This window comes from Electrona antarctica, assembly GCF_951216825.1.
Source record: "Electrona antarctica genome assembly, chromosome: 5".
In the NCBI taxonomy this organism is placed as follows: domain Eukaryota; kingdom Metazoa; phylum Chordata; class Actinopteri; order Myctophiformes; family Myctophidae; genus Electrona; species Electrona antarctica.
In genome coordinates this window covers 60,266,268-60,281,383 of record NC_136810.1, presented here as the reverse complement: position 1 = coordinate 60,281,383, position 15,116 = coordinate 60,266,268, and the positions used below count along the sequence as shown (strand labels likewise).

At 47.4% G+C, this 15,116-nt stretch overlaps 2 protein-coding genes across 2 annotated transcripts in view; both read right to left on the bottom strand.

Moving 5' to 3' along the window:
- The window catches only part of LOC306923543 (contactin-associated protein-like 2), a gene marked incomplete at its 3' end in the record, with an annotated part of 333,896 nt that overhangs the window by 192,188 nt on the left and 126,592 nt on the right, over positions 1-15,116 (bottom strand). The window lies entirely within an intron of this gene.
- LOC306923225 (RNA ligase 1-like) lies at positions 9,976-13,792 on the bottom strand (the record flags this gene model as incomplete). The annotated part of the gene is made up of 2 exons (XM_079501257.1): positions 9,976-10,943; positions 13,711-13,792. 2 exons carry the CDS (start codon positions 13,790-13,792, stop codon positions 9,976-9,978), a joined length of 1,050 nt encoding a protein of 349 aa, XP_079357383.1.

The following is a 15,116-nucleotide window of genomic DNA, read 5'->3' as shown; positions in this document are numbered from 1 at the left end:
TGTGGCGGGCCTAAGCGCCACCGGCAGGACGGGTCATGCCGACATTTTCTCTGGTTCACCAGGGGGCGCCAGCCCTGCGCGACTACGCGCTCCCCTGGCGATGGAGAACCCCCTTGCGCGTCGCCTGACACAGTGGGAACTGTGCGGAGCGTCTCCTTGGGTTCTCCGCACTATAGCGAGGGGTTACAGGCTCCAGTTCGCTATGAGACCCCCCGCATTCGGAGAAGTCCTCTACTCCGATGCGCGCGGTCAAGCGGGTCAGGTTCTCCAGCAGGAGATCAACTCTCTGTTGGAGAAGAAGGCTGTCAGAGAGGTACCCCTGAGCCAGAGTCGCAGCGGGTTTTACTCACGCTACTTCCTGGTCAAGAAAAAGGGGGGGGGGGGGCTGTGTCCAATCATGGACCTACGAGCTCTCAATCGGTACCTCAAGACCTTCCGCTTCAAGATGCTGACAGCCAAGTCTCTGGTGCGTTCTATACGCCCACACGACTGGTTCACATCGATAGACCTGAAAGACGCCTACTTTCACATCCCTACCTCACAGGAAATTCCTGAGATTTGGCTTCAAGGGGAAGGTGTACGAGTACTTCTTCGGGATGTCCCTGAGCCCCAGGGTGTTTGTCAAATGCACCGAGGCGGCTCTAGCCCCTCTACGGCGGCGAGGTCTACGTGTGGCGAGCTACATCGACGACTGGCTTCTGAGCACAGACTCACCACAGGAGGCACTACGGAACACCACCCGGGTGGTGTCCCACATGTCCTCCTTGGGGTTCACCATCAATCACGAGAAGAGTGTGATGGTGCCCGCCAGGTCGATCAACTTCATAGGCATAGCGCTGGATTCAGTCTCCTTCACCGCTCGGTTGAGTCCGGAGAGGATCGACGCTTTCCTGAAGTGCGTAGCCTTGTTCCAGAGAGGGCACAGAATGCCACTCAGGATCTGCCTACGTATGGCGGGACTGATGGCATCAGCCATCTCTCTGGTGCGGTTGGGCAGACTCCACATAAGACCCTTTCAGCGCTGGCTGAGGTCTCTACGGGTGCCCACCAGATTCCTCTCACGGCGAGTGACGGTCTCCGGGGACTGCACACTCGCCCTGAGATGGTGGTCGGACAGACGGGTCCTGACGGAGGGAGTCCCTCTGGGTCTACCGCTGGTCAGGAAAGTCGTCACCACGGACGCGAGCCTGAGTGGGTGGCCACCCACGAAGGCAGGTCAGCCAGAGGGATATGGGATGGAACCTTGGAGTCCGCCCATATCAATTATCTGGAACTCCTAGCGGTCTTCCTCGCGGTTGCGAGAGTTCGAGCCGCTCATACGGGGTTGTCATGTCCTCGTCCGTACCGACAACCCGACAACGATGTGCTACATCAACAGGCAGGGAGGACTGAGGTCCTTACGCCTGCACACGTTGGCATACAGGCTTCTGACTTGGTGCGACGGACGTCTTCTGTCTCTGACAGCCTGCCACGTCCCGGGACTACTGAACGCAGGTGCAGACCTGCTATCCAGAGGTCCTCTCCGTTACAGCAACTGGTCCCTACACCCGGGTGTGGCGGAACAGATCTAGGACAGGTTCGGGACGCCGGTGGCAGACCTGTTCGCGGCAGACGAGAACAAGAAGTGTCCACTCTTTTTCTCCCTGACAGACTCACCAACGTTGGGACTGGACGCGATGGCACATCGGTGGCCTCAGGGCCTACTCTATGCATTCCCTCCACTAGAACTGATTCCCTTCACCTTGGCCAGGGTGAGGGTTCAGAGTTCGAACGTGCTCCTAGTGGCTCCGTCCCGGGGGTCCTGGAGGCAGGACATCTTTCCCCTCCTCTACGACCAGCCCTGGCAGCTCCCTCTATGGAGGGATCTGCTTACCCAGGCGGGTCACGAGATATTCCACCCGCGCCCACAGGACTTAGACCTCTGGGTCTGGCCGGTGAAGGGTCGACCCTAGAAGCCACAGGCTTGCCCCCTAGAGTCATTGAGACGATTTTGGGAGCCAGGGCACCTTCAACTAGGCAGCGGTACAACACTGCCTGGAACGTGTTCATGCGCTGGTGCGCGGCGAGGCCGGAACGGGCTGTTCCCTTTCAAGCCTCGGTGGTTCTTATCCTGACTTTCCTGCAGGAATTGCTGGATAGAAATTTGGGAAACTCCTCAGTCAAACTCAATCTGGCGGCCATCTCGGCCTACCATGTGGGTATGAACAACAGACCAATAAGTGAAAACGTATTGATTCGTCAGTTCATGAGGGGTGTCAGACGTGCTCGGCCGGTATCTAGATCCTTGGTTCCGTCCTGGGATCTGACTTTGGTGCTGGACGCCCTGTCGAGAGCCCCCTTCGAACCACTGGACACAGTGGGTTTGAAGTTTCTCTCACTAAAGACCGCCCTGCTGGTCGCCTTGACTACAGCGAAGCGATCTAGTGACATGCATGCGCTCTCAGTGAGTCCTAGCTGCATGAGGTTCAGTGGAAACGATACCAGGGTTTTGCTCAGGCCGAACCTGTCGTTCCTGCCTAAGAACTTTCCCTCCGGATGTGCTCCGGTGGACTTGACAGCGTTCCACCCGCACCCGTTCGCATAAGCGGAGGACAAGAGGCTGAATTGTCTCTGTCCAGTCAGGGCGCTGAGACTGTATATAGACAGGACTGCTGCCTTTAGAGAAGAGGGAATCCCATAACCAAGGTAAGACTTTCGCAATGGGTTGTGGAAGCCATACAGTTGACCTATACCGAAAGAGGAGCGCAACCCCCAGAGGGGTTGCGGGCTCACTCTACAAGGGGCATGTCTGCATCCTGGGCTCTTGCAAGTGGCATCTTCTGGGATTGCTCACGCTGTTCTGGGAGCTGCCGCTAGGTGATGGGACGGTTAGGAATAACGGTCTCACGCGCGCTCCGAGTGATAGATCCTAGGGCACATGAGATGGGAAACCATCAGCCCGTGTCGGAGTGGTTAGACAGTTTACACTGGCTGGCTCCTTCGATAGGATCTTATATAAAAATAAATTTAATTTTATATATATATGTATATCAAATAAGACTACTGGGCCTGTGGTCCAGATAGCCTCCTTGCCTGTCCTTCTCCCCATGGGCAGGGAACTCTGTGTCCCTGCATTTTCTGGGGAATGGGTCCCGGGTCGGGCCTCCTTTTCAACTGGTGGTAGTGATACGGGGGGTTTATGTACACCCTTAGGCGATTCTTTAGCGAGATGAGCTTAGATAAACTCTGGGTTACTTTAGTAACCTCAGTTTATCAAGCGAATCGAGCGAGAGAATCGCCCTTACTACCCTTCTTGCTTAGAAAGAGCACAGAAAAAAGACTGGTTGATAGGAATGTTGTCTTCCGGTTGGTGGGCTGCTTTTAAGGACTCCGGGTGGAACCGGCAGCCACACCGTGACAGACAGTTGCACGACCCAATCAAATATTGTTTCGTGAGTATATGGAATGTTCTGTGTTTACGCCATGGAAATGGCGCCACCCTTAGACGATTCTCTCGCTCGATTCGCTTGATAAACTGAGGTTACTAAAGTAACCCAGAGTTAGTTGTCAGTGGTCAGTTTTTGCTACCAACTCACGGCATTTGCATTTGTCGATGTGCAAATAATTCCAGTAACTGGTGGTTTGCTAACATACATACAGTACATGCATACAAACGTACATGCATACAAACGTACATGCATACATACGTACATGCATACATACGTACATACATAAACAGTACATGCATACATACAAACAGTACATGCATACATACAAACATGCAAACAGTACATGCATACATACAAGCAGTACATGCATACATACAAGCAGTACATGCATACATACAAACATGCAAACAGTACATGCATACATACAAGCAGTACATGCATACATACAAACATGCAAACAATACATGCATACATACAAACATGCAAACAGTACATGCATACATACAAACATGCAAGCAGTACATGCATACATACAAACATGCAAACAGTACATGCATACATACAAACATGCAAACAGTACATGCATACTGTGGCGTCTCGGTCCGGGACCGCGCGCCACGGGGGAATCCCCGTGGGGGAGCCCAGAGCCCAGGGAATCCCCTGGGCTCTGAGGCATATGTAAACTCTAGATGTGGAATTTGGAACGATCCGCCAGAGCGGGAAATTTGGAACGATCCGCCAGAGAGGCGAAATTTGGAACGATCCGCCAGAGAGGTGGAACTTGGAACGATCCAGTCTTGCCACTGAACTTGGAACGATCCACTGTAGACCAGAGGCAATTGGAACGATCCGTCGTAGAAACCCCCCACCAGAGTGAGGACAGAATAAGTAAGATCAAATACCTACCTTATAGGATTAGGCTAAAAGCACACTCCTTACCTGTCGGGAAGGAGCCGCCCCCCCAGTGGGCCGAGACAGTATAACTTTGACATTGACTTTGAGTTTGAAGTGTGGGACACCACCACTAGTGAGAACGACAGAAGAAAGTAGTACCCCACTCACCTCCAGCTTGGCCGGCTCCACCTCCTCGACGACATCGAGGCATACTTGGAGCTTTTCGAGCACACCGCAGAGCGGGAGAGATGGGCCGAGGCCGACTGGGGTTCCATCCTGGCTCCCTTCCTGATGGGGGAAGCGCAGAAGGCCTGCCGAGACCTCTTGCCCGAAGATGCCCGAGACTATGGCCGCCTGAAGGCCGCCATCCTCGCCCACCAAGGTTACAGCCTCCCAGCGAGAGCCCAGCGTTTCCATGCCTGGACGTTCCAGGGGGCGCTCTCGCCCCGCGCCCAAATAGCAGATCTACGACGGCTGACCCATGGTTGGTTGACCACCCCCGGGGAGATGCCATATACTGACCGAGTAGTAATGGACAAATGCATACGAGCCCTTCCGCCCGACGCCCGAAAATATGCAGCTCGAGTGAGCCCCACCACAGTTGATGAATTAACCGCCCTCCTGGAAAACTGGCAAGTGAGTAAGGAGATGCTGCGGAGCACCCAGGACGGAGGCGCCTAGAACCACCACCGAAGAGCGTCCTGGGCGGGAGGCATATGTAAACTCTAGATGTGGAATTTGGAACGATCCGCCAGAGCGGCAAAATTTGGAACGATCCGCCAGAGAGGCGCAATTTGGGACGATCCGCCAGAGAGGTGGAACTTGGAACGATCCAGTCTTGCCACTGAACTTGGCCCGATCCACTGTAGACCAGAGGCAATTGGAACGATCCGTCGTAGAAACCCCCCACCAGAGTGAGGACAGAATAAGTAAATACCTACCTTATAGGATTAGGCTAAAAGCACAGTCCTTACCTGTCGGGAAGGAGCCGCCCCCCCCCCGGTCGGCCGAGACTGTATAACTTTGACATTGACTTTGAGTTTTAAGTGTGGGACACCACCACTAGTGAAATGTGCTATGTTGATTTGATGTCTGAAGGAAGAGACTGAAATCTGTTTTAACAATATCTGTTTAATAAAAAAAACTCTGGTTTTCAATCTTGAGCACTGACTCCTGGGTCGTTGGTTTGGTATCAGTCACCACAATACATACAAACATGCAAACAGTACATGCATACATACATACAGTACATGCATACAGACAGTACATGCGTACGTACATACATACATACATACATACATACATACATACATACATACATACATACATACATACATACATACATACATCACAATGCAAAACATGAAACGAAAAAAACATGCACAACACTATACGAAAAAAACATGCACAACACTATACGAAAAAACATGCGCAACACGAAACGAAAAAAACATGCGCAACACGAAACGAAAAAACATGCAAAACACAAAAACAAAACACTACCTGATAACAAGAAACAGCTAGTACCCAATGTTATAGTTAGGACAACAGGTCCCGTATGGTCTAACGGTTAAGGATTCGTGGTTTTCACCTGGGAGGCCCGGGTTCGAATCCCGGTACGGGAATATCATATGTTTATGTTCTGATGAATTGTAAATGATGGTCAGTGTTGTTAACAAGTGTAATGGTTTATCATTGATCGACCGCAAGTAACACTTTGTATCTGTGTGTATATTTGGTTATCATAAAAGTTACAATTCATTTCTGACACAGTGAAGCTGTTCGTAAACTAAGCTCACGTAAGTACCGGTATGTGTTTAGTAATTACTAATTAGCTACAGGAGCCATTGAGCAATAATACAGTTTGGGGTGGGGTTAAGCATCATTTTGTAGGGGTTAGCCTCTTACTTCATACTTCATGAATAGAGTATAGATGAAAATAGATTTGACATATTAATGGCTCAATGTATAACATTTTATTTATATCATACACAACAATGGTTATGACAAATGGGGAATAGGGATGACCTTGAGGTACAGTGACTGTCCATATAATATACCAATGATGTGGGCAGTTTAGAACTCCTAATTATGAATGTTTAAACTACTGGTTATGTGGTATGTCCTCTCCGCGTGCTGCTACCTTGCCGTGGTGGGGAGGCTTGCGTGCCTCCGTGACTCAGAAGGCTATACCGGAGAGGGTTCATACCCTCAGCAGGTTCAACCATGCCGGGTAGGTTTCTAGAGTAGAGGTCGGACGAAAAGCAGCACCTGGCCCTCCAGGTTGGGGGTTGGGCGTGGGGCTAACTACCCCACCCCATAAAACAAACACTTGTTACAGAAACTACGACTAAATGCTTTAAACGTAGGGCCTACAGTAGACTCTAGCCAATCCGGCAGAATGAACGCTCCTGATGAAAGCCTTCAACAGGAAGTCAGGAGTGCGAAGGAGAGTCTGCTCAGGCCCAAAACAAAGATCCGCCTGGGAGCATGGAATGTCCGTACCATGTACGAAACATCTAAATGTGCTCAGGTCGTCAGTGAAATGAGAAGATACAGGCTGGATATCTTAGGAATTAGCGAGTGCCGATGGACTGGTTCCGGGCGTCAAACAACCAACGATGGTACACTCATCCTCCACTCAGGGCATGAAGACAAGCACATACATGGCGTGGCTCTCATAGTCTCCCAAGAAAAGGCAAAAACCCTGGCAGAATGGGAACCCATAAATAACAGAATGATCAGAGCTCGTTTCAACTCCAAACACTGTAAACTGACCATCATACAATGTTACGCACCAACAAACGAAGCTGAGAAGGAGGACAAGGATGACTGGTATGAGGAGCTACAACGTACTGTCACCAAGGTCCCCCAACACGACATGCTGCTGATTATGGGTGACATGAATGCCAAGGTTGGAGCTGGAAATAACAACTGTGATAGAGCTATTGGGAAACATGGCTGTGGTGTGAGAAATAACGGGGAACGTCTTGTTGACTTCTGCCTAGAAAACAACTGCGTAGTTGGTGGTACCATCTTCCCACATAATAACATCCACAAACTCACTTAGAAGTCACCTGAAGGACTCACAACCAACCAGATTGACCACATCATAATCAACAGGAAGTGGCGCACGTCCCTCCAAGATGTTAGAGTTTGTCGTGGTGCCGATGCCAACAGCGACCGCTATCTGGTGACGGCCAACATCAAGCTGAAACTCCGGAAAGTAAAACCACAGGGTCAACGAAGGAGACAACTTGACATCAGTAAACTGAAATGGCCACAAACCAACAAGGAGTTTACGTTGGAGCTGAGGAACCGCTTAAGTGCTCTTGGTGCTCTAGCTGACCCAACTGATGATATCCACACCAAATGGGAAGTCATCAAAAACACCTATGTTGAGACAGCTACCAAAGTCCTAGGATATAGAAAAAAGAACAGCAAGGAGTGGCTGACACCTGGAACTTGGAAGAAAATTGAGCAAAGTAAACAACTAAAAGCCAAGATACTCAACACGAAGTCACTGAGGCTCCAGAAACAGGTCCAAGAAGCCTATACAATCAAGGATAAGGAGGTCAAAAAGAGCGCAAGGAATGACAGAACAGGCAGCAGCAAGAGGTGAAATGAGTGTTGTGTATAAAATCACCAAACAACTCAGTGGAAAGAACCTCAGCCACTCTGCTCCTGTAAAAGATAAAGCTGGGAACAACCTCTTAACTGAGAGCGAACAGGCAGCAAGATGGGTTGTGCACTTCCGCGAAGTCCTCAACTGCCCTGAACCAGAACACCCTGCTACCCTGACAACGGCACATAACTTACTCAACATCAACATCAGCCCCCCAACTGAAACAGAGGTCAAGAGTGCCATTAAAGCAACTAAGAGTGGGAAAGCTGCAGGTAGCGACTCCATTCACGCTGAGATGCTGAAGACTGACCTAAACACCTCAGTCAAGGTCCTCACAGACCTGTTCAGGAACATCTGGGACCAAAATGCCATCCCTGAGGACTGGGCTAAAGGTCTAATTGTCAAAGTTCCGAAGAAAGGGAATCTACAAAATTGCAACAACTGGCGAGGCATCACATTGCTCACCATCCCATCTAAAGTCTTCTGCAGAATCTTGCTGGGTAGAATTGACACGGCGATTGACGCCAAACTGAGGCAGGAATAGGCAGGCTTCAGGAAAGGAAGAGGGTGCACAGATCAAATATTCACAATAAGGAACATCATTGAGCAATGCCTGGAGTGGAACAGTCCATTATACATCAACTTCATAGATTTCCGGAAAGCTTTTGATAGCTTGCACCGTGATACGTTGTGGAAGATTGTAGAATCCTATGGCGTCCCTCCAAAGATGACTGCATTGATTAAGATGTTTTATCATCAATTTCAGTGCAGTGTCATTGTCAATGGCAATCTCACGGAATCGTTCCCTGTGGAATCTGGTGTACGCCAGGGATGTATCATCTCCCCCATACTCTTCCTGATCGCCATTGACTGGACCATGCGTAAGACCATCTCAGATACGCCCAGAGGCATCCAGTGGACTCTCTTCACCCAGCTAGAAGATCTTGATTATGCTGATGACCTTGCTGTCCTCTCCACCAATCACACCCACCTGCAAGAGAAGACGGATAGGACTGACCGATTTGCTAAGCAGATAGGTCTGAACATCAACATCTCCAAAACCCAAGTGATGTGCACACACCCAACACCACATGTACCAATCACTGTGGATGGAAACCCCCTTGACTACGTTGAGGAGTTCACGTATCTGGGAAGTCTCCTCAGTAAGGACAATGCGTGCAGCAGGGACATCAGTATAAGGCTCGGAAAAGCTCGCAGCACATTTGCAAGCCTCCAGACCATCTGGAAATCTAAGCAATACAGCCTAAAAACGAAGATCAAACTGTATAACAGCAACGTTAAGTCAGTTTTGCTGTATGGCTCAGAATGCTGGCGAGTGGTAGAGAGCGACATGAATAAAATCAACTCATTCCACAATGGGTGCCTCCGGAAGATATGTTGCATATTTTGGCCAGAAAAGATCTCCAACGAGGACCTGTACCTAAAGACAAACTGTTACAATGTGGTACTGGAAATCAAACACAGACGGCTCAGATGGCTCGGACATGTCCAGTCGAATGGATCAGAACAGCATTCCTAAAGTAGCCCTAAGATGGACCCCACCTGGAAAGAGGAAACAAGGGAGGCCAAAAACAACCTGGCGGAGAACTGTGACCTCAGAACTGAAGATGGCAAATCTGACATGGGGCGATGGAGGCACAACATGCTGCACAGGATAGGACCAGATGGAAGCAGATAGTCCGCAGCCTTATGTTCCATCGGGAACGAAGAGGATTAAGTAAGTAAGTTATGTGGTATGTTGGGGGTTGGCGTTAGATCTAGTATTATGTTCAAAGTATTTTAACATCTCGTGTCATAGTTGATTTTTTAATATCAGTGTTTCTCTTGACGATGGAGACTAACCAACTTAAAATGTTAGGATCCTTATCGTGAAAAGTAGGGGTTCATTGTTTTAACATAAGATGTAGTATTATTTAAAATATATAATGTAAAAAAGTCAAATTCGGATGTCCTGCAGCCGATTGAAGCGCTGTCCATTCAGCCTAGAAAATGCAGTCAACATGTCCCTTACGCCCTTGCTGCTGCATAGCTGCTGATGTGGTAGTTGACGTTAATAACCACAGGCCTGCTGCCGAGGTATGTGTCCCCATCCGGCCATCTCAGACTCATGTGTTGACGATGAACCTTGAACATAGTGCCATCGGGGCAGTGCCACATTATGCCCTCCATACGTCCGTCAGGGCTGTCTTTGAACCAGTAATGCAACTGATGGAAGTCCAGAGGCGGTGGGTTTCTCACGCACACACTACCATGAGCTACCAGGAGGTGTATGGACTTCCCCACTTTATACGGGTTCGCGTTGATCTTGACTCCAATTAGCTCCAGTGTCTGTCCCAGCAGATCACCCAGAGCGACCATACTGATTTTCAGCACCTCTTCGTTCTCAGAGCTGGGCCTCAGAACGATTGCTGCACCAGCTTTATAGTTCACTACAGAGGAATGCCAGGGGTACAGCTTGTTGCCTTTCTCTACTGGAACCCAACCTAGGATGTGTCCGCGTTTATCGGGCTGAGGGTGTTCGTTGTGATGTTTGTCATCACTGTGAGCAGGAATCCATGTATTCGGCACTGTCCTAATGTCCTCCTCAATGTTCAACGTGAAGCCTTTACGACAACCACCATGAGATTGTAGATACTCCTTGAGTCTCTTCTCTCCCTGTATGCTACGCTTTCTGTCTAGGCGTCCCCAGAGGTGAGGCTGTCCTTCATACTCTGTAATATAACAGCAGGTGCCATCCACTTTTTCTGTGGCTAGCGCACTATCAATATGACATCCCAATGCTACAGGATTCACATTGTTAGTTGCTACAACCTGAAATGGCTGGCCTAGGTGTTTGCTGGACTGTTCCTCTTTCACTTCCCTCTGGAAAACACACTCCATTTTCTGATGGACTGAACCAATACAAGTAATTTTGATGTAAGTCTTGTTTTGATGTCTAAATCTCTGCAGCCAAATGTTCTGTCTTGTACTGAAGGCTTTAAATATCCCACAAACCACTATATATAACTGTGTCCATACGCCCCTAATCCGCCACTCCCACAATACATACGCATGAACCCTCCCTTACAGAAAAATAAATAAATGTGATTTACAAACGTCATCCTCGTGGTGGCTGATCTGGAAATTTTGATGCAGAGGTTCATGTCTGTGGACTAACAACCATCTAGAAAACACTATAGTTAGAGGAGAAATAGTCTGGTTGCATTGAATAACTGGTAGTCATGATATACTGCCTTCTACCTGTGCTCAGCGATGCAGTCAGATGTATCTACAGCCGTTATACAATGATGGGATTTGCTGTCTTTTATAAAGGGAAAAAGGAAACAAGCCTAGTTATACCGGTGTACAAAATCATTTAACTATACTTATAGTAATTCCGTTGCCAGTTTTATTTCATCGTATACACAAGTATTACATAGTAATGGACGATACCGTGATGCCTCTTTTTCTACATTTCAAAGTTTCTGCTCAAAAATGGGGGCCGATACAATCTCAGAAAAGATGTATGTTTTATGGTTACTTGTACAAAATTATCCCGTGCTGCCTGCTTAAAGGTGCATTATTTTACGGCTTCTGTAATGTTTTACTTCAAAGCAGGAAAGTTAGAAGAGTTGCGCGCCAATAGTTAGCACTAGAAATAAAACAGTTTTCAACACACCTGTAAACATTTATCAGCTCGAATAAAAGATTAGGGATGGAGTGGAGTTTGATAATTTTATTGATATTGCCTGCTATAGAATAGTGACAGGCTTTCTGAAAGTTAATCGGACAATACAGAAAGAGGCGACAAAGATCATTAGATCATTAGATTAGTCTAGATTATTTCTGTAATGGATTAGTCTACATTAGCGTTGACTTCAATTATATATACGATTTCCCACTAAGTGAATTAGTTTGTCTGTCCCAGTGGGGTGAGCCATGTGGAGATCACTACCCCCTGAGGTGTGGTGCTAGCCTTGAATACACTAAATCAATACACAAGGCAAAGGGGGCATTGTTTTATGCATCCCACCCCTCGTCCCTCCCCTATCCGCGAAGAACAGCTATTTAAACACACCAGTTCTATAAAGTTAAGACGGCGATACCACAAGGACGTAGGCCACTTACCTTCCTAAAAACTAGTGGTGGGCATAGATTAATTGTTTTAATCGCGATTAATCGCACTGCAATCTGGAAAATGGCTCATTTGAACTCTGCCGAAGGCATTGAAAATATGTGTGCGCTACCTAAATAATGTCCAGAAGTAAGTCCTTGTGATCAGGTTTAGACCAGGAGCCCTAATTATGGATACAACTAGCCTATTAATACCTTATATTTCATATTGTGAGTTTGTAGAACTGTTCACAGTGTTGCCAAGTCTAGTCATTATAAGCTACTTTGGACTTGTCTATCTGTAAAGTTTCTTTAAAATATTGGTGGTCCTTGACATGAAAATGCTTGAGAACCACTACTCTAAAACAACATTGGACAATGATGTTTGACAGTCAGCAAAATAGTTTCTTATTTTAGACTTATTTTCTGACTTTTTTGGATTTTCTGACTTGATCTGGCCTGTTAACAGACCTGGTTGCTTGTTTCTCTCTCAGTCACGAAATGTGGCAACCCTGGTCAAAGCTGTGTACTATGTTGTGATCATATTGTGATACATGGATGGTGGTGTCGTGTCTGATCAATGGACAGGATGCCACCGTCAGGACAGAATGATGCAAGTCAGACAGTCCAGGAAGGTTTAACATTGGTACCTTTATTATAATATATAATTGAACATGGTTAAAGGACAAAAGGTAAAAGAATGGGGTTTGGGAGAGGGAATGGGGAGAAGGTAAAGGGGAAGTCGGGATCAGGGTGTTACAGGAACAGGATCAGCGGGAAAAAGGGTGCGGTTCATCCCATGTCTGTCGCTTTCATACTGGGCTATTACATTAGTGTATTTGTACACGCACGTCCACTAATTTGTGTGGAAGCGCCATACAGTGTTTAGGGGCGCCATGGGTGTGCGCTTAGCGTTTACTCTTAACCAACCATCGGTTCAAGATTGTTTAAACATATCCATCTATGGATCTCGGTCATCATAGCTTTGCGTGCGCGATAGTACATGAGTGTGCATGTGGGGCACATCCTGTTTGAGGGGTCCCACATGAGATCATCCATATTGGGCAATGTATATGTTTAGGTGTGTGTGTGTATCGGCCTATGCTACGTATGTGTGCTGCGTGTGTGAGGTGTGTGATGTGTGTGTGTGTGTGAGGTGTGTGTGTGTGGATGTGTGTGTGTGTGCGTGTGTGAAGTATGCGCATGAGTTCATTGTATATGTTAAGTGAGTGTGTGTGCGTGTGTGAAGTATGTGCATGAGTTCATTGTATATGTTAAGTGATGCATCTGGCTTAACTTATGGCTGCAAGTCTCTGGATCCTAGGTCCCGGGCCTCTTGTGGTGTTATCATATGACCGGTGTGTGTGTGCGTGTGTGCGTGTGTGCGCGAGTGAGCGAGTGAGCGAGTGAGTGCGTTGTGTGCGTGTGCGTGCGTGTGCGTGCGTGTGGTTCTAAATTACACGACAGTGGTTTAGCTTAGCACACAACAGCTAACATGATGCAGCAGGCTGCTGCCTGGATATGGAATATGGATATGGAGTATGGACTTATGGCTCCATCGCTGCCTCTTTCTTTTCTAGTAAGTAGAACTTTTTGTTGGCGTTGCTGTTTACCGTCCCTCTCACAGACTACAAGTCAGGGTGCACTGACTGTCTGACTCCGTCTCCGTGCAGTCTCCGACCGTGCTCCGCAGTCCGCCTCCACCTCCTGTGGGCGTGTTCGGAAATACCATACCGGAGTGCACTCGCCTATTAGTTTGCAGGGAGTCAATGGAACGCGATGCATTTTTTCGAGATTCTGCGCCAGAAAATGGCCCTGAGGAGGAGGAATCTGAGACCCCTGAAATGGACATTGTCAATGACCAGTCAAGCAGTCATTTGACTTATGAAGATAACTCAATCATCACTGATTCAGAATATTTTAACTACATATATTATATTGACCCCGATGAGGATTCTGAGGATTCTGACTCTGATTCGGACGAGGAGGGGGACCCTCGTGACTTAATGGAGGACGTTTTCGACGAGAGATTGATTGATTGGGAGATTGATTACTGGGATCGAATCTGTGCCAGTCCGGCGGCCGGTAATGAATAATATTTCAGATTTAATGTTTGATCCTCTCATTCCCAGTTTCATGGTTATTTTTCTGAGTGTAGGCCTATGACCGCGAATGTCCTGCTCAACCAGATTGATGATGCTAAAGGTGATGTCATGTTTTTTTACATGAACCTCGTCAAGTGAGACAACATTCTGATGTAGATATTTTGGTCTTTTTTTTTAACCTCCCCATGCATGAATCATGGACGATGTAACACATCTATATTCTATCTATGCCTATAGACAGACACTACTCGGGTACGAATGATGTAAGAGCATGTATTTTTGGTGATATTGTAAATAAATCTTTAACAAAAAAGAAATGGTGGTATGTTTTCTTGTCTTTTTTGTATGGTGTATGTAATGCATTTTTATTAGTAATGTATCATTGTGTTTACTATAGGCTAGTACAGCTACCCTAGGATGGCTGCTACATGACCACACAATTAATTCCCAAATGTCTCACTCATTCAATAATGATATGACTCGCATTCATCGCAAATGCCTTTTGTCATAAATACACCCTATAAATCAATTGGTATATGCCTAGCTGATCTATATGTGTGTAGTAAGTGAATGTTACGGGGGCAGTCCTTAAAACACATAGCCTATACGGTATAATAGGCTGTCAAATATAAAATTAGCCGACTTCCCCCCATTCTCTCTGCCTATGGTTTCTAGTATTACTATTACCCATACAGTCCCATTCTGTTGGTCTGTACCAGGCTGACTTCTAGAGGTACCTCTCAAAACCTTTCATGTGAAAAGTACCTCTGGAAGCCACACCTCTGATGGGTGTGGTTTAGCCTAAAGGGGTGTGTTTTTTCCACCCACTGTGTAATACAATAAATGGACAGTAGGTGGCAGTAGGACAAAGGCCAGAGCAACTATACATTCCAGCTGGTGTAGATCTGCTGTTTTCAAAAGATTGAAAACTTTAAATGATACATTATGCAT